Here is a 20,662-nt window from a genome sequence, read left to right as displayed (position 1 = left end):
TGTGTAAAAACACCTCTGTATCTTTGATTTTGTCATCTTTAGATCTTCTTAAAATAACTGACTTCTAAAATTGATGTTGCTTCTTCTGGGGGATATTATTTTCTTGTTTGAATGTATATTTTCTGTGACTACAGGCCCCCTAGTGGAAGGCAAACAAAACAAATTTGTGCAAATGATTCATTCATCAATAAAAATGCATTTTCTCTTTTTAGCACTTTGCTGATGAAATATTTATCACGAATTTTTTTTAAATTACAGAATAATAAAATACATAAATAGTTGTAGGTTTATACTGTATAATAAACGACAACACCACTGTAGAAGAAACACCCAAGGCTACCTTCTCTACACTCTACAACAAAACCATTCAGGCTCTATTTCCTGCATATAGTCCACATACACCTAACCTATAATTTCTAAAGTCTCCCATAAGCCTTACTTCCTGCATCTCAAATACTAAAGAATAAGCCATGACAAAAGTGGCCTCTATACCAAAGGCAAGTGGAGTAGCAATGTCAAATACTTTCCCCACCACCAACAGTGGCCTTTTAGATCACACTTTTTGTCAGTGAACACCTTGCATCCTGCTCTTAAAAGAGAAATGTTAACTATCATGTGTCTGAAAAGTTAGGAGAAAGGGCAGCCCTGGTGGCTCAGCGGTTTAGCGCCGCCTTCAGTCCAGGGTGTGATCCTGGAGACCCGAGATCGAGTCCCACATCAGGCTCCCTGCATGGAGCCTGCTTCTCCCTCTGCCTGTGTCTCTGTCTCTCTCTCTCCCTCTGTGTCTCTCATGAATAAATAAATAAATAATAAAATCTTAAAAAAAAAAAAAAAAGAAAGAAAAGTTAGGGGAAAGATGGATTCTTGCTGGTTGAATTTCAGATGCGAACTATGTTCACTGCATAAGCATCCCACACAGAATAAAATCATGTCAGGAGCTGTAAGTACAAAGTGGAGACCTACCAAACTTACCCCAACTTATTTTAGTGCAACTGTTAATAAAACACTTCATATAAAAAAAAATCCAGGAAAAATGCCAACCTATGTAGGCTGCCAGGAGAGAACAGGTGTAAACTGGGGCTGTCCTAAGCAAACTGGCACATATTACAATTCCTTTTATAGGTCACTTAAAGGAAGGAAACTTGAGAATGATTCAAGTTTAATTCAGTTGAAAATAGAACTAAAAATTCTTTTTCACCTAAATATTGACATTAAAACTGTTAAAGTTATTTATTCCAAGAGAATAGACTTTTACACTGTCAAACGAACTATAATATGTTAAACATTCTTTTTTAAAAAAAGACATAGCTTGTCTTTCAGAGCTCATATCATACTCTTAAAAATGTCTCAAATGTTGGCTATATTACAAAATGTCATTATATATCTTCAAGTCTATTGTTTGATCATTCTGCCAATAAAAGATGCTACAGAAATGACATCCATCATGTTAAACATATTAGTATTACAAATTTCAGTCACTCATCATCTGTTCCAAGCATTTACTGAATGTGCATAATTCAATGTAAGTAGTACCAAACACACAGCCATCTTTGTTGCCTTTTTGTTTCATCTGATATTCCAAAAAGTATAAAAAGAAATATCTGGGAATAAGGTTATAAAGCCACTTGCTTCCAAATTATTAAAATTCTTCTTTCTCCTAAGGCAACCATCAGAGTTTTATCTTTTCTAGTTCCTTAGCTCTTTATAATTAAGCTCTTTCTTAAGCATACTTTGATTCTCTTTTTTAGATTATTTCCCTTTACATCTTTTTATCTTCTTTCCCTCATGTTCATGTTGCTTTTTCCTCACCACATATCTCAGGTAACCAATTGGAATAAGAATCATGAGAACTATGTCACAGTTTCAGAAGATAGCTCAGAGAAATAAGCTATGTAGTCCCTAAATCATATGTAATCTGCACCTAATAAATTATAAATACAGCTGATTTGGTTCTAGATGCACTATCAGCATTCTATAAATATATGCATCTCTGAATATACTTAAAATAACTATTGTTGAAAGGTTATGAAGAAAAATTCATTATTTCTAATTCAATTTCAAATAAATCTTAAACAATTAGTATCAATAAAATTTCAATGAAATCTACAATTTAAAAATGGAGCAGGCATAAGAATAGATTTTAAGTTGTCATCACAAGAAAATATATATTACGTGAGGTGAAAGATGTTAAGTAAAAGTATTTTGATACTCATTTCATAATATATACATATATAAAATCATATTGTACACAAGCTAATACCATGTTACATATCAATTATATCTAAATAAAACTAGAAAAAATTTTAAAGATAAAAAATTCTAGGGCAGCCCCGGTGGCGCAGCGGTTTAGTGCCGCCTGCAGCCTGGGGTTTGATCCTGGGGACCCTGGATCGAGTCCCACCTGAGGCTCCCTGCATGGAGCCTGCTTCTCCCTCTGCATGTGCCTCTGCCTCTCTCTCTCTCTCTCTGTTTCTATGAATAAATAAATAAAATCTTTAAAAAAAAATTTTAATGTAGCAATTATATACATAATTCCGTTTTAATTTTTTTTATTGAGAAATAATTTACATTCAGTAAAAAGTACACAAATCTTTTTTTGTTGTACTTCATTTTTGTTTCAAATTTTTAAATTCTAGTTAGTTAAGATCTAGTGTAATACTGGTTTCAGGTAAAAGGAACACAAATCTTAAGTGTCATGCTGTAATACTTATTGACAAATATATATATAACTAGTAATCCATATCTATGTCAAGATACAGAATATTTCTATCATTCCAGAAAGTTCCCCCAAGGAAAGCATTGTTATGATTTCTTCCACTACACATTTGTTTTGTCTCTTCTGGAACTTCATATAATTGGAATCATATTTGTCTGGCTTCTTATACTCAGCACAACAGTTTTGAGACTTATCCATGTTTCTGTGCATATAAATAGTTCCCTCATTTTATTTAAATATACCACAATTTCTTTATTCATTGTCCTGATTGATGGGCATACAGAGAGTTTCCATTTTCAAACTACTAAGAATAAAGCTGCTATAAACACTATTATACAAGTATTTTTATAACCATATGATTTCATTTTTAAGTCAATACTCAGAAGTAAATTTACTGAGTCACAGGCTAAGCATATATTTAGGGTATTTTCAATTTTTTTAATTTATTGTGGGGGTGGGGGGACAAGTGAAGAGGGGGAGAGAGAGAATCTCAAGGAGACTCCCCACTGAGCACAAAGCCCGACTCACAACCCTGAGATCATGACCTGAACCAAAAACCAAGAGCTGGAGGCTTAACCAACTGAGCTACCCAGGTGCCCCAGTGTATATTTAGTTTTAAAAGAAACTATCAAAGACTTTTCCAAAATACTCGTACCATTTCACATGTTTTACATCCTCACTAGAAAATAATTAGAGGTCAAATTTGCTCTAAGTCCTCAGAAATATTATGTGATGTCAAGTTTTTGTTGTTCTAAATTGTAGCCTTCCTAGAGAGTACCTCAAACCATCTCACAAATGACTAAGACACCAGCCATTTTTTCTTATGTTTATTAGCCATTCACATACTTTCTTTTGTGAAAAGTTTATTCCATTTTTTTTTTTTTTTGCATTTGGGGGATATTTTTATCATTTAAATGTAAGTGTTCATTATATTCCTTTTTAAGCTACATGTATAGCAAATATTTTCTCTTCAAATTTCTTGAAATACAAATTGATTATATATTTTACTAACAATGTCTTCTGATGAGCAGAAGCTCTTATTTTGATGAAGCCTGACTTGTCATTTTTTTTCATGATTAGTGTGTTCTGCGTCTAAGAAAACATTTTGTAGGAAAAATATTTTTCAAAATATTTCCTTTTTAGCGTTTTAAAATCCCTAGAGTCCATGGTGAGGTCATCTCTCTTATTCATGATATAGGTAATTTCTATCTTTTTCTTTTCTTGAGTAGCCTGTCTAGAAGTTTAATGATTTTACTGATCTTAAAGAATCAGCTTTTGGCTTCATTGTTTCAATTTTCTCTTTCAATGATGTCTACTTAATTTTTATTGTTTTCTTTATTCTGTTTACTTGGGTTTAATTTACTTTTCTAAGTTTCTTAAGGTGGACACAGAGATCAATGCTTTGAGATCTTCCCGATTTTCTTTCTTTTTTTAAGATTTTATTTACTTATTGAGAGCAAGAGTAGGAGCAGAGCAGGGTAGGATGCAGCAGAAGGAAAGGGAGAAGCAGAGGGAGAGGGAGAAGCAGGCTCCCCACTGACCAGGGAGCCCCAGTGTGGGATCATGACCTGAGCTGATGGCAGAAGCTTAACCAACTGAGCCACTCAGGTGCCCCTCCTATTTTTCTAATAAAGGTGACTAGGTGCCTAAATTCTTCCCCAAGTACAGCTTTAGTGGCAGCCTACAAATTCCGTGGTGTGTTTTCATTTTAATTCAGTTAAAAAAAATGTTTACTATCCCCTTTTTCAAATCTTCTTTGATCATTAGGTTGTTTAAAAGTACATTATTTAGCTCCCAAATTTTTCCATAGATCTTTCTGTTACTGATTTCTAATTTATTTCCATTGTGATCACAGAACATATTTTTTATAACCTGGATTCCTTTCAACTTAATGAAGCTTGTTTAATGGCCAGAATATGGCCTATCTTGGTAACTGTTCTGCATATCCCTAATAAGGATGAATATTCTGCTATTGTTTGGTGATTTGTACTACAAACATCAATTAGGTCAGGTTGTTTGATACTACTGCTCAAGTCCACTATATCTTTGCTGATTTTCTGCCTACTTGTTCTATTAGTTATTAAGACAAAAGTATTGAAACCTCCAACTATAATTGTAGATTTGTCTAATTTCTCCTTACAGTTTTATCAGTTTTTGCTTCATATATTTTGAAGCTGTTAATATAAACATAAACATCTAAAATGTTTATGTTCTCTTGATTAACTAACCTTCATTATGAAGCAACAGTCCTCATTCTTGTAATATTGTTTACTCTGATATTTACTGTGATCTTAGTATAACCAGTCCAGCTTTCTTTCTGGCTTTATAAGTAGTTTTAACATGGTATATCTTTTCCATTCATACTTTTAACTATATTTGTCTTTATATTTAAAATGTGTTTAACTGATGGTTAAGAGTAGGAAAGGAGTGAGGGATGCGGTTAAATAGTTGAAGGAGATTGAGGAAGGCACTTATGATGAGCACTGGGTATTGTATGTAAGTGAAAATCACTAAATTCTACACCTGGAACTAATATTACACTGTATGTCAAGTAACTGGAACTTAAATAAAAATTTGGAGAAAGAAAAAAAATTTGACCACTATTTCTTCAAAATTTTCTTAGTGCCCTTCATGCTCTTCTCTCCTTCAAGGACCATCCAATTACATGAATATTAAATTCTTGATACTGTCCCATAGCTAATGATGTTTTTTCACTTTTTAAATTATTTATTCACTTTTTTATCCTGCATTTCATCTTGCATGGATTCTGTTGATTTGTCTTCAATTCACTAATCCTTTCTTTCTCAGTACCTAATCTTCCATTATCCCCATCAAGTATATTTTTCATTTCAGACATTATAATTCTCATCTTTGTAAGTTTAATTTGGGTTTTATTTTTATATGTTACTTATCTATAGCTCTACTTCTTAAAATTGTATGGGATACCATTCTAGTAACTACTTTAAAGTTCTTGCCCACTAATTCTAATATCTGTATCACTTCTGGGTTGATGTCCAATGTCTGGTTACTTTCCCATTATTGTCTTTTCCTGCCATTTTGTACCTAGTTGTCTTTGATTGGATATCAAACACTGTAAATTTTATCACATTGGGTACTGAATACTTTTGTATTCCTATAACTCTTCTTGAACTTCTGGGAGGCAGTTAAATTACGTGGAAACAGCCTGATCCTTTCAAGTCTTGCTTTTATGATTTGCTATGCTGTCTCACAGCAGTGCTTATTTTAGCATTAATTATTCCCCATTGCTGAGGTAAAACTTTCTAAAATATTCTACCCATATTCCAGGAATCCTTAGGTTTTCGAGTCTGGCTGCTGCAAACAAACATTATTCTTGGTCCTATGAGAATGCAGGCCAGTGTTCCCTCTAATCATTTTGGGTAATTCTGTCCCTGGCCTCAAGTAGTTTCTTCACATACATGTGCCAATCATTAGTCCACTGAATACACACACACACACACACACACACACACATACACACACCCTTCAGATCTCCAGGGTGTCTTTCTGTTCATCTCTCTCCTCTCTGGTACTCCGTCTAGCAAACTATAGCTGCCTTGGTCTCCCAGGCCCTCAGAACTGTCTCCTCAACTTAGGAAGACAGCTGGTCTCTGCCTGTTCTCTTCTCCCTCTGCAATAGTCTGTAAACTCTCTCAAAGCAGCATTCTGCAGCAATCATGAGGCTCACTTTGTTTATTTCCCATCTCTCAAGTATTACTCTCCTTTATTGCCTTATACCCAATTTATTAAAAAACAAAAAGCCACCGTTTCAAATATATTGTCTATTTTTCAGATATCTCAGGTAGAAGGGTAGATCAGACCCTATTACTCCATCTATACTGGAAGCAGAAGTCTTAAGCATGTATTTTAACTATTATTCCTACTTTAAAATAACCAAATGTAGCACAGCAAAGGGAACAATCAACGAAACTAAATGGCAACCTATGGAATGGGAGAAGATGTTTGAGAACGACATATCTAATAAAGGATTAGTATCCAAAATATATTAAGAACTTCTAAAACTCCATACCCAAGAAATGAATAATCCAATTAAAAAAAATAACAGAAAACATGAATGGGCATTTTTCCAAAGAAAACATATAGATGGTCAGCAGACATGAAAAAAATGTTCAACATCAGTCATCATCAGGAAAACAAATCAAAACTACAATGAGATAATCACCTCACACCAGTCTGAATGGCTAAAACCCACAACAGATGTTGGCAAGGAAGTGGAGAAACAACTCTAGAAAACAATATGGAGTTTCCTGAAAAAGTTAAAAATACAACTATCCTTCAATCCAGCAATAGCACTACTAGGTATTTACCCAAAGAACACAAAAATACTAATTCAAAGGGATAATGCACCCTTATGTTTATAGGAGCATTATCTACAGTAGCCAAATTATGAAAACGGCCCAAGTGTCCAATGACTAAAGAACGCATAAGAAAGATGTGGTATGTACACACACACACACACACACACAGCAGTATTACTCAGCCATAAAAAGGAATGAAATCTTGCCATTTTGGATGGAGCTAAAGAGTATTATGCTAAGAGAAATAAGTTAGTGAAAGACAAATGCTATATAATTTCACTCATACGTAGAATTTAAGAAACAAAACAAATGAGCAATGGGGAAATGAAAGAAAGAGAGAGAGAGAGAGAGAGAGAGAGAGATGCAAACCAAGAAAAAAACTCTTAACTATAGAGAACAAACTGATGGTTACCAGAGGAGAGGTGGGTGGGAGGATGAGTGAAATAGGTGATGGGGATTAAAGAGGACACCAGCTGTGATGAGCACCAGGTGTTGTAGGGAATTGCTGAATCACTATATTATATACCTGAAACTAATATGTTGTCATTATTATTATTAATAGTATGTTAACTAACTGAAATTTGAATCTAATTTTTTAAATTAATCAAATGTCACAAAAGTATTTGGTAGGTTATAAGTATCAGGCAATAAGGAAATTATGGCAATCACAAATCCCTAAATTTTCATTGTACTTAATTTGTCTTAAAACTTTACATTTTAGATCCAAGATAATCACCTCATCTTTTCATTACTTTGTTGTCATCACTTATATCTGGTAGCATACTCACCGTCTAAGAGAATGCAGTGAAATGTAATTGAGTCATGACATTTTTTTTAGTTTTCCACTCTTACCTAATTAAAATTCCAGAAAAAATGATAATAAAATTTCTTAGTACTTCCATGAAGTGTCATTTAAGCAGTAAAATGTAGAAACAAATACTTAAGAATCCAGGATGCCTATGAAATATAATTTCTTTGTAGTTATGTTTCTTAAAATGCTTCATAGTCCATTAGAAGCAGTTAACTCTGTTACTTTTTTCCTATTATTTATTAATTTTTATCTTATAATAGAAATAGGGAAAAATAGAGAAATATTACACAGTATTATGATTACAAGATCAGAGTCAAAATGTCCTTATTAGAGATTTAACCTAATATTTGGTTTTATATATGAATCATGGTGAAATTATTTGAGGCATTTATAACAGATAATATCTAATTGAAATTTGATGTGTCTGTTGAATAAGTGGATTATAACAATAAGTTATTACAATATGGAAGATAACCCTCTATTAATTGAACACAATACTACCAGTTATAGGAAAGAAAAAAATAATGGGAGAGAATATTCCCAAGTTTATGCCATGGCAGAGACCTTAAAATACAACATAGCAAAGAATTTTACAAGTGGAAGTCTTTTTGACATCTTGCAGACTGCCTTCCCTTTTTCAGAGATGAGAAAATGGAGACACAAAACACATACACCTACAAATAATAATAGTAAAGAGTAGAAGAACAAGGACTGTCTTCTGATTGCCAATTTTCATCCCTTCCACCAAACAAATTAGCCATAACACTGCTTACTTTTTAACTTCTCCCAATGTCCTAGGTAGTGCTAAATAAATAGTAAAATTTTACATAAAAGAAAAAAATTAAGTTTCCTACATTTTAACTTACTAATTTTCAACTATGAAAATAATGAAGCATCCAATTTTTAAATCATTTCAAGCGTATAAAACATCATCTACATGTTGTAAGACAAATTTATTTTAGTTTTTGTGGAATTTTATTTTCTTAAAAATTTAGTTTTTAAATGCTTATTTCATACACCCTCCTCTATATCCCACCTTAGATTCCTTAACCCAGTAGTAGTTCATAGGCCTCCTACATCCCAAGGCCTCTTTGTAAAACAAACATTTTGTAATATCTCTTCTACTACCTTGAAAATGAACCCAGAGTTAAAATATCCTAACTATATGTATTATTTTTAAGATATATATTTCCTAACTGTATCATAAAGGGGGAATAAGTAGTTTATAAAAAATAGAGCATATTTAAATCAGTAAATGCTCAGCCACAATGTCATAATAGAGGAGTTAAGTGTTTGCAGCTATGCGAATGTGGTCAATCTGCCACCAGGTAGCTGCTTTCCACCTTTTGTCCCCCATTCAATAAATATGTCAGAACAGTAGATTCAGATGAACAATCATGTTGCTTCTAAGAACCTTATATGTTCATTAAGCGTTATGTCTCTTGGTGGTAATGGTACAGAGGAAAATTGCCACTGAGCTATTGAAGGTCACTGGTGTTTCCCCATCTAAGATATTCTTAACACCCTACTGCCTCACTGGCCTGCAATAGAAGTGCTGGCATCACTTGGAAGTTTGTTAGAAATATAGATTTTTAAGCCCTATCTCAGACCTACCGAATTCAAATCTATACTTTATTTTACTTATTTTTTTTAAGATTTTATTTATTTATTCATGAAAGACCCTGAGAAGTAGGCAGAGACGCAGGCAGAGGGGGAAGCAGACTCCCTACAGGGAGCCCAGTGCAGAACTCGATTCCAGCACCCTGGGATCACACCCTGAGCCAAAGGCAGGCACTCAACTACTGAGCCACCCAGGTGCCCCTCAAATCTAATTTTAGTAAGATCGTCACATTAGGGGATCCCTGGGTGGCTCAGCAGTTTGGCGCCTGCCTTTGGCTCAGGGCGCAATCCTGGAGTCCCGGGATCGAATCCCACGTCGGGCTCCTGGCATGGAGCCTGCTTCTCCTCCTCCTGTGTCCCTGCCTCTTTCTCTTTCTCTCTCTCTCTCTGTGTCTATCATAAATAAAAATAAATAAATAAATCTTAAAAAAAAAAAAGATCGTCACATTATATGTATGTAAATTAAAGGCTGAGAAACCACTGGCCCTTCCTGAGGGACATTAACAAAGGGTAAGCAAACTGCACATAATTTTTTTTAAATGGTGATTTCAAAACTTATTCTGAAATAAAAAACATATTTGAAAATCTCTAACAATATTTTGCATCTAAATTGATAATAAATAGTTGCCATTTTTATGAAAAAAAACTAATCATATAAATACTTATTAACTCAAAGCCAAGATCTAGGGCCAATTAATACTCATTCACTCAATAAATACTAAGGGTCCAAGTGTAAAGCACTGTGCTAAAACCTGTGAGGAAAGAAAAAGTCATAAAATAGGCCAAAACTACTGTAGTTAAAGATTAAAACTCCTTAGAAGAAAATGTAACATACTTTTGTATCTGTCAAACACAATTCTAAGATCCATAGAGATTTAAATTAATTAAACCAAATTTCTATTTTTGAGGCCACCAGTTTCTGAATGATACTGAGGAAACAAATTACTAATAATATTTTAAACTGAAGTTATATTCCTTATGAGTAGCTTCATTCACTGTCCATTTCAAACTGCTAGAAGATCCATTCTACTAAGAAAGGCAAGTGATAGGAAGAGAAAACGAGAGATAGAGACAAGATGCGGGGGCGGGGATTTTTTTTTTTTTAAGCTGTACATTTTCTTCAAAAGAAGAAATTTCTAGCTTTTACACGGAAGGGGTGGGGGGACGGACACATTTGAAACGAATGATTCCATCTAAGAAGTTTTTCTCATAGGGGAAATGTGAGATTCACACTATCACTTATGTTTTCTTCTTTTTTCTCTTCTTTTTTTCCAACATTTCTACCATTTTCCTCTTCTTTGTTGACACCACGGTATTTCCTTTTGTTGGCTTATTACTGTCACCAGTTAAACCACATTTCTTTGCATTAGATTTGGACTGCCTTTCTTCTTCCTGTACTACATCGCCAGCTTCCCTTTTGTTGATTTTGTACTGTTGATTTGCGCCACTGCGGGGGGTGGCGCAAGTGGGAAGAAGAAAGAAGGAGGGAAAGCCTGTGAGGGGGGCACCTGGGTAGCTCAGCGGTTGAGTGCCTGCCTTAGGCTCAGGTTGTGATCCCAGGGTCCTGGGATTGAGTCCCACGTCGGACTCCCCACAGGGAGCGTGCTTCTCCCTCTGTCTAGGTCTCTGTCTCCCTCTCTGGTCTTTAATGAATAAACAAAATCAAGGAGGAAAGGAAAGGAAAAAGGAAAGGAAAAAGGAAAGGAAAGGGGGGAAGGGGAAAGGGAAGGGAAGAGAAGGCCAGCCTGGGAGGGGGACAGGGAGAAAGTAGAATAAGAAAACAGACTTAAAATCTGGAAAGAGCCATCGACAGATGAATGGATAAAGAAGATGTATATATATACAAGAAAACAGGCTTAACTGAAATGATTTATACAGTAACATAAGAAAATGGGCAAAGAAAGCAGACATATCAACAGAACAAGAGAATTTAACTACTTTCTAGGGTAGGAGTTGCCCATCATTTTCAGTTAAGGGTCACAGTAAATATTTTAGGCTATAGAGTTGTATGGTCTCTTGTAACTGTTCAACCTTGGAGCTGTAGCTGAAAATAGCCATAGACAATAACTAAATGAATAGGTATAGCTGTGTCCCAGTAAATCTTTATTTAAAATAAAATAAATTAAATTAAAAAAACAGGTGGCAAGCCAGATTTGGCCTGGGAGCATAGTTTGCTGACCCCACGCTCTAGGGGAAAGAGTTCAGTGGATTAATAGATGCATACCTAACAAATTGCTGTAGAATCTACATTTTAAAATAATAAAATAAATATTCTTTTTTAAAAAAATATTCTTTTTCTTGCTTATGATAAGGCAAATTGAATTATTCTTGAAGAGAAAGTATTTTTCAAATAAAAGCTTCTACAAATTATAACCAATTCCACTTTTTAGGCTTAACTCCTCAATCTGGGATTAAACTCTAACTTCTTCCCTGGCTAAAGTAAGTCTTATAAACAAAAGGAGGTACTGACTTGACTTATGTGAGGTTCAGAAAGGAAGGATATACATACAGGATATACTTTGAGTCATTAAGGTACACACTTACTAGTAATTACAGCCAAAGTCACCAGGCAAAAGAGAAGAAGGGGGAAAAAAAAGAAAAAAAGAACTTGCTCCCCCACAATTAGTTGTTCATTCAGGCTAATACTTCATCAACGGAAGAACAGTTGAGAGGTAATATTGAAAGAGATATATTTGTTCTCACCACCACCTTCTTCAAGGACTAGAGAGATATGATTCTAGCTTCCTTACAAAGATGAATTAATCATTCACAAACTTGTTGGATTTATTTTTAACACCCACAACTTCCTGATGAAATGTATTCCAAAACTTCATCATCTATTATGTGATCCAGTGTTCTAGTACTTCCTTTTATTCTCCCTAAATCTATCCTTCTAAACTCCAAAGGAAACTATCTTACACACCTATCTAGTTTTTACAGAATGTATCTATGTTCCCATTACCCATTTTACTTAGTCATTCATTCATTCATTGAAAATCCTACCTCCTCTGGCTATGATCTATTTTTTCATCCAAATTCATACACCGTGACTCTAATAGTTGCCATTTTACAGACTTTATTGATCTCTAAAGTCCTGTGTAGCAGACACCGCCACTGTCCCAACTCACACTGCCTCATCATTTACAGCACTGTCTTCTTACCATATTTGAAACACTCTGCCTGAGTACTTTCTCTGGCCATACGAACAGGCTTGGCCAGTGAGTTCCAAAGAGTTAACATCCTCCTAAGAAACAACCCTAGACAAATAACAAAGGGGAGATAGAGAAAAATACCCCAATCTCCTTGCCCATTAGATATGGTAACTCTGAGGCTATTCTACCCTGACTCCCAGAAGTCTCAGTAAAATTAACACACATTTGCCAAAAGAGATAACCTGCTCTTCAATGTGCCTAGTGTTAGGCTCTTCAATGGATCATTGCTCGCTCCCTATAGGTGGTGCCTGGAATTGTCTTCCAAATAAACTATATTATCTGCTTCAAGTGGACCTCAATCTAAAAGGGTCCTCTAAACTTAAAATTCTTGAGTTCCTGAGATTTTACACCGAGACATGTTCATAGCATTTCAGCCAGGAAACCATCATTGTTTTGCCCAAAGATAGGATTACATTGCTTTGCTTTTGCTAGTTTTCAAAAGAACTGGTGAAATCATCATTTTATTAATCTCATAAAATATAGCAACCCATTGTGGTGACAACTTTAAGCACTATAAAAAGTGACTCTCCGTTATCTGTAAAAGGTGAATGCTCAGAACCCACCATCCTATTAGTATAATTTTAGGTTTGTTTTTCCACAAACATGTTACTTTATAATTATTCACATGGAAATTTATTAGCCATTTCTAGACAACAGAAATAGTATAAATGTGATTTTTTTAATTTTCCATTCAAATAGGAATATGGTATAGAAAAATAATCTCCCTATGAAAATTCTTCATCCTCCCCTTCCAAAGGTAGGAAATATAGGACCATAAATACTAGTTGTGAAAGTCTAACATTTTGAATATGAAGAAGCCCGTAGAATTGAGCCCACACAGTAATAACAGAGTACCCAAGAATACGGCAAATTCAAGAAATCCCTTCATCTGTATCTGCCTGCTTGGAAAATTGCCTCATCTTTCAGCCCAAGACTGAACTTTTAGAGGTATCAGTAACTTTCCCCATTCTCTTACCTCTTTCTTCTGGTCGGTTCGTTCAAGGCAACCTCTCTAAAATTCTTCAAACCATCTCTTTGTCATTCCCATCGTCCCTATCCCAGTGTGTCCTTTCCTATGCCAATAGCCTTCTACCTAAATCCTCCGTTTTATCTCATTTCTTTATTCTGAAAATCAGAATAAACCTAAGATTATTCAAACCTCTAATCGTCCAAGTCCTGAACATCACTTCTGGCATATATATAAAACACATGGACATTTACATTACATTTAGACAACTCAGTGCCTAAACATTTCATGTATTTTTATTTCTGTTCAGAATGAAGATTAAAAATAATGTTTACCTAAAGATTAAACAAAATGTTTACCTGTCTGAAGCTATGTCACTGGCAATTTGGTGCTTCACTCCTGACCCATTTTTAATAGAATCCTGTCTTGTGAGCCCATGAGATCGACTTTTCTCCACTGCAGGTACAGATAAGTCACCTGAGGGTCCTTGGAACTGGGCCTGCTCATGCACTTTTGCTTTCTTCTCCTGAGGCGCCTCCTCATTCCGCAGTCCTCGCAGAATCTTCTGATCAGGTTGCTGTGATGTATTAGATCCACTATTATAAAACCATGCTCCTGATTTAGTGAGGATTTCTTGTTGTTTTCGGCACAAATTACATACCCACATAACCTGCACACGAATACACAGGGAAGAAAAATTAGTGTCTCCAAAAGTCAAAACAAATAAAAAGAGAGACAGTTCAAACCAATAACAACAAAAAAATCATATGGTTATCCTTTCGAAGTTAAAATGTAATCCAGATTGACTGCTACCATTAATTATATGTATTAATTATCTCACACATCTTCTCTTTTAACTTTGTCAGCATAATTACAATGAAACAGGCAATGGTTAGCTGACAGCAGAAATACCAAACTAGAGTGCCAAGTTACTAGCTATTTATCTGTATTCCTTAATTGCTTTTTATTTAAATTAGGGGTATGGTGTAGTATAGGGAAAGTGGATTTTGAAGTTAGACAGACTTGGGTTTCAATATCAATTCCAAGATTAGAAACTTGGCAACCTTGAACAAAGTACTGAACCTCCATATCTATAAAGCAGTTTCCTTTGTGATAAAATAGGGAAATAGGGATGATAACTTTTTTTCCTACATTGTTTTGAGAACTAAAGATTGGAAATAATTTATATAAAATGTCTAGCACAATGCTTGGTAGATGTTAGACTTCCAGAAGATTGCCTACTAATATTAGGTTAATCTTCTATCACTAATTAATTATAAGCTTCTTGAAGGGGTATTTGTTTCTTTTAAGTAGCTCTTAATGGTGAAAATAAAGCTAAGAATATGTTGATCCTCAATAAAAATCTATTAGTTTCTCAAAATCAAGAAGAATACTTGATTTTTTCTTTTCATGTCAAAAAAAAACTTACCACTTTAACCATTTTTAAATGCACAGTTCAGTAGTGCTAAGAATATTCACAGAATGGTGAAACATAATCTATACTCATTAAACAGAAAATCCTCTTTCTCCCTCCCTCATCCCCTGCCTGGTAAGCACCATTCTACATTTGTTTTTTAAATAGATACATTTTTCAGATTCCAGAAATCTAAGAATGTTATAACTACTATCTTTGTGACTAGAAAACCTTCTGGTCAGAAAAAAGATTCTAAGAAATCTTTTTCAATTAGAAAAAAAAATAAAATTATATATTGATGAAACAAAAGGTTTATATTTCAAGTGAATGTTTTCTGTTGTTTATGTCAAATAATGAATCTTAACACAATTCTCAAAATTGCTACACACTTCCTCATAGTTTAAGTAAGTTACAATAATAATAGATAATCGCAGTAAAAGAAGATTCATTTTGGTGTTTCAACTGATACAAAGATGTTTCTGTAAAATGCCACTTAAAGTTTTTGTTTAATTGCCCTCATTCTCATTCTTGTTCATATTGTCTTGTATAATCCATATCACGCAACATTGTACTTAATCATTTTATATTATTTTGTTATCTCTTTGTTTTGGGTTTGTTTTTTTTTTAAGATTTTATTCTTTTATTCATGAGACAGAGAGCGAGGCAGAGACACAGGCAGAGGGAGAAGCTCCATGCAGGGAGCCTGACATGGAACTCGATCCCAGGTCACCAGGATCAGGCCCTGGGCTGAAGGCAGTGGTAAACCAGTGAGACACCCGGGCTGCCCGTTATTTTGTTATCTCTTTGAACTGTATATACATTTCTCTTTTCCCCCGCAGCTAAACTCAAAGTTCACTGGGGACAGGGTTTATATCGTCTATTTGTCATAAGGAGACACTATCAATCACAGGACAGTTAGACCTTCTAAATGCTTGTTAACTTGAATTCTTTTGAAATCCTTCTTGAGGAAAGATAATAAGATATTCAATGTTATTACACTAAGATTTATGTCTCACTGATTTCCAAAGAATTAGTCATCAAAAATGTCAATATATGTGCCTATTTTATAAGTAAACTAGAAATTATTTTTGATATAAAATACCAAAATCTCATGCAAATTTTAAAAAAATAGAAAAACCTCAACATACAAATTTCTTTTGGTTTGAATATTCATGAAATATATTAAACTCTCAAAAATGAAGTTTCAACCAAAATCTTCAGCCTTCTGATGCCATCTTGTGACAAACGTTAGTATTGCAGTTCTCTCTTAATGTGAAAGGTATACTAAATACAGAACCGCAAAATAATGTGAAAATAAAGTTTGAATTTCAACGTTTCTATCTTATTCTAAGCATTACTATTCACATTATAGTGATAATATAAGCTATATGACTTCATGATATGAATTCATCTAGAATAAGTCACTGACAATAAAACAGAAGTGAGTTTGTGAGACAGACAGGTATCCAATCACAATCACCTGCAGAAACAACCTATCGCTGCTTCATTATTTGTCACAAGGCAAGCAGGTTACTTAAGCTCTTCTGGAGCAGAGATTCTCAAAGACTATCCCTGAGACAACAGCACCAGTATCACCCGAGGAACTCGTTAGAAAGGCAAATTCTCAGGCCCCATTCCAGACCTACTGACTCAGAAAATCTGGGGCAGGACCCAGAAACTGATTTTTTTGGCAAATCTCATAGGAGATTCTGATGCCTGATAAAGCAAGAGAACCACTGGTTGAAGCAGATTCCCAACTTGATATGAGGAATGGGTTATAGGTGTGCTCCTCAGTAACTACAGAAGACCACGAGGAACCTCGCCAATTTACCTCTGTGTGAACTATTCATCGTACAAATAGTAATAGTAACATTCCTGTGTAGCCCAAAATGAGAACAAAACTTGGAAGAACGATGGGCTTCGTTCTCCTCATCTGTTAAAATCCAGGGAATACTGATATAAGATAAATGAGTGTAAGGCTGGAAGGATGCTGTTCGATTCTTATTAAAGGCTCTTTCTATATTAATTCTCACTCCAGACTCTCTGGGATACCCACATTGGCTGCTACTTTTCTGACTAGATGCTATATTCCCTCCTAAATGCCAGCTTTTAGTATCCTCATATCCTAACACCCAATTCACATTCCTTTTCTTCTTTTACTATCTCCTCCCATTCTTGGATTTAATAGTTTATTAATCTTTACAGTTCAGTAAACCAATCCACTCTAAGTGCAGAAACCGACACTTTCACTTTCACTTGTAAACCCTTCACACACATGGATAGCAACTTAACTTCTAAACTAAGGATCCTGAGTTCCTTCTCAGAACCACATACACGTGTGTATGTAGGCGATGACTTTTAACTAACTGGTCATGAAATGATTAATGTCTATTAGAAGTAAATGATGTGTCTATGAAACAGAATTAAACTGATTTGGCAACAAAATCACAGGGCTCTTGTTAATGAAATGCTTTAACTAATCAAGTTAATTAGCAAGTATATCACATGATGAATGCTGTTAAAAACAGATAGTAATATATATGTCCATACATAGCAATAGTAGGGCCTATTAGTTTTGCTGACGTTCATAAATATCGAATACACCCAGGCCCTGAGAATACAAACACATACAGAATTCAAAACTATAAGGTATTATTACCTTCATTTCTAAATATGCCAAACTTTTCAAAGTAATATAGCAATATTAAGAGATAATATGACCCAAATTTGCCACACATTATCATATGCTCCGTTCTATAAGCATCCTTGGTGGCTTTGAAAGGGAGGGGGAAAAACTAAGGAAAAGAGAAATATTTCTTTAAAATTATATGATTAATAAATGCAATAGTTAAACTGAACAGCCAAAGAAGAGAAAAACAAAATTATGTCAAGTGCATACAATAAAAGAATTTAAAGCTCTGCAAAACTATAATTTTCATCTAAATAGGGACAATAAATAATAGAGTAATGCAGAGACAGGAAGGATTATTGGTTAGATCATAGATCAAGCTCATAAGATCCAGTTAACTCTGTACAGATTAAAGAATTTACTAGACTCCACTTCTAATTATTGCCAGCCTGCTTATAAATGAGTGTATTAGTAAGAAAAGAATATAAAATGATCAGCTTAATCTGTCACATGACTAGAACACTGAAAGATCCTGGCCATTAAATTTCTTTCTTTCCTCCCCTAGAATGCTGAATTTCTCAGTCTCTCTTGTAGTCAGGGATGGCCATGGCCATATGACTATGTCCTGGCTATTTGATTATAAGTGCAATGATATGTGCCATTCCCATGGCCATTAAAAAACTCTCATATACTACCATCATGCTCTTCATTCAAGATGTAGGGGAAAAAGGAGCCACAAAAAAAAGGAGCCCAGGAACTTGAATGAGCACCTGGAAGAGAGTCCTCTGCTGATCAGCCACACCAATGTAGACTTCATGTAAAGAAGAAACAAACTTCAATAACATTGAGCTACACAAACTTTTTGAGTTTATCCTTTACAACTGATAGCATTACCTTGAGAATCTTTTAAACTACATGTTGTAGTGAATGCGTATCCCCAGCATAATCTTCATATGTGAAGAACAATGCATTAGTAAACTTGCATACAAAAGTGTTTCAGTGTTGGTCTGGAGCCAGCTTTTACTGAGTCATAAGAACCAGTGTGCACATTTCTTCCCAACTCCACGTTCAACAAAGTTATGTGGGTTAGCTTGAAATCAGCCCTGGTAGGTGTATTTCAACAGCAGAAATTGGAAAATGCCACAAACCTGGGCTTTTTCTTACAGAAAACCAGCTATTAATCCAACCAGTAGTATTAAAAGACTAATATCCCATTCAGTATTAGTATGTAAACTTGGATGAAGCTGTAATTTATCATAAAAATTAAGACCATAAAACTGCAATTTATTTATAGATGGGCAAATAGCTATTAACACTGATTCATTCATTATTTATTCATTCATACAATATTCACTAAATGCCTAGTATATACCACACTATGCTAAGAGCTGGTAAATACAGTTCAACAGACATAGACTTTACTGTGGTATTTAAAGTGTCATGGAGAGACAATAAGCAAAACAAATAATTGTACAAATATTGTTTCTACTATAATTATGATAATTCTGCATTCACACCACAGATCCCTTAATGCCTTCTTTTCCCCTGGCCCAGGCTGTGTTTGAAAAAAACAAGAAGGATTCAGAAAAGATCTGCAAAAGACCTGGAAATCCAGAGAGGCTCAATCACAGCATTACCATGAAGTGTTCCCATTACCAGGGAATTGCCTGGTACAGATCTCTGTGTCTCAAAAGGCAGAATTCAGTGGAACTTGTAACTACGAACCTATAAGCCCCTCCCCCAGCTCTGTCATGGTGAATTTGGAAAGTTGAAGTACTGGCCCATGTCCTAGAGGGTGCACATTTTCAAATATGTTCCTTAAGCAACCGAGAGATCACTATACTCTCTATATTCTGGATTACCAAACAAAAATCAGAAACTTTGCTTCATCTAATACCCCAAGACAAACAGCAAGACTTTCCCAAATTCCCCATGAACTACATGCATGGCCTCTCTAGTTACAGTCACATCTGCAGACTGAAGCAAAAAAAATTTAAGATGTCTTCCATATGTTTCTCAGCAAATAGCAGCAGTACAGAAGAAGCCTTAACGTGGAACATCTCCAAATCCTAGTTCTTGCAAACTCTTCTCTGTTACCAATTGTGTTGCTTTGAAAAATTACTTGCAAAGAAACATAGCTTACTTCTTTATTTTTTATCTGATTTTTCTCAAGAGCATACTAGACACATTTAAAAAAAAAACTCATATAATTTTAGTTTGTTAAATACCTCCATTGGATAAATTCTCTATTTCTGATATTTCTTCCCCTTTCCCTGCTGTTTTCCAAGAAAGTGTCTTAGTGTCTTATGGGGCTTCTGCTACTGGAATCTGCAGCTCATGTACTTCAGAGTCTGGTTCTTTTCTCAATTTTGACAGGACTGTGCTCCCCTATTGACTTGATCTCACCTCAGCTACCAAGGCACTGCAGACTCCTAATCCCCAAATAATCCTCCATTCAGCCATGGCTCAAGTTATCTGTTCTGAAGCCTCTTCTGCAAAGTCATTTTATCTTTCATTTCTCATTCTTCAGTAGAGGAAGAGTGTCATGACAGGGACATGCAGCTACTTTTGTGTCCTCCATGCCATAATGAACAAAGGATAGTTCTGGAAATGAATGCTGGCCCTTTCTTGGCCATGATGCACTGTTGAATTCACTCTTAAGTAGCCATGCATGCCTCAGGTGGGTGCTAGAGCATCCTGAAAGGCGATCTCTTCCAAGAACCTCAAATATTAAGAAGGGTAAAAACTGGCCTTCAATTTAACTAATATGCATCCTCCTCATGGGTCAAAGCCTGGAAAGAAGAGATTAGACCATATCTGACCATCTACTGGCCTTACCTCTGTCTTCTTTCTCTTTCCCTCCAATGCACAGGTCAGAGGGGCCGGCTTTTCCCTGACTTCCCTTCTCTGTATACCTAACGCTGTCCCCAACTACCTTTGGACTTGAAGTAATGAG

At 35.1% G+C, this 20,662-nt stretch overlaps 1 protein-coding gene across 38 annotated transcripts in view; it reads right to left on the bottom strand.

Annotated features, from left to right (window-relative positions):
• The window catches only part of RIMS2 (regulating synaptic membrane exocytosis 2), a 581,405-nt gene that overhangs the window by 405,306 nt on the left and 155,437 nt on the right, over positions 1–20,662 (bottom strand). For all 38 annotated transcript variants that reach the window (XM_072774146.1, XM_072774140.1, XM_072774145.1 and 35 more), the window contains one exon: positions 14,023–14,333. In XM_072774146.1, the coding sequence (XP_072630247.1) occupies positions 14,023–14,333 (311 nt within the window). The remainder of the gene's footprint in view (positions 1–14,022; positions 14,334–20,662) is intronic.

The sequence above is a fragment of the Canis lupus genome, chromosome 14 (assembly GCF_048164855.1).
Source record: "Canis lupus baileyi chromosome 14, mCanLup2.hap1, whole genome shotgun sequence".
Taxonomy (NCBI): Eukaryota; Metazoa; Chordata; class Mammalia; order Carnivora; family Canidae; genus Canis; species Canis lupus.
Note: the sequence above shows the minus strand (reverse complement) of the source record. Positions and strands in the feature narration are given on the sequence as shown.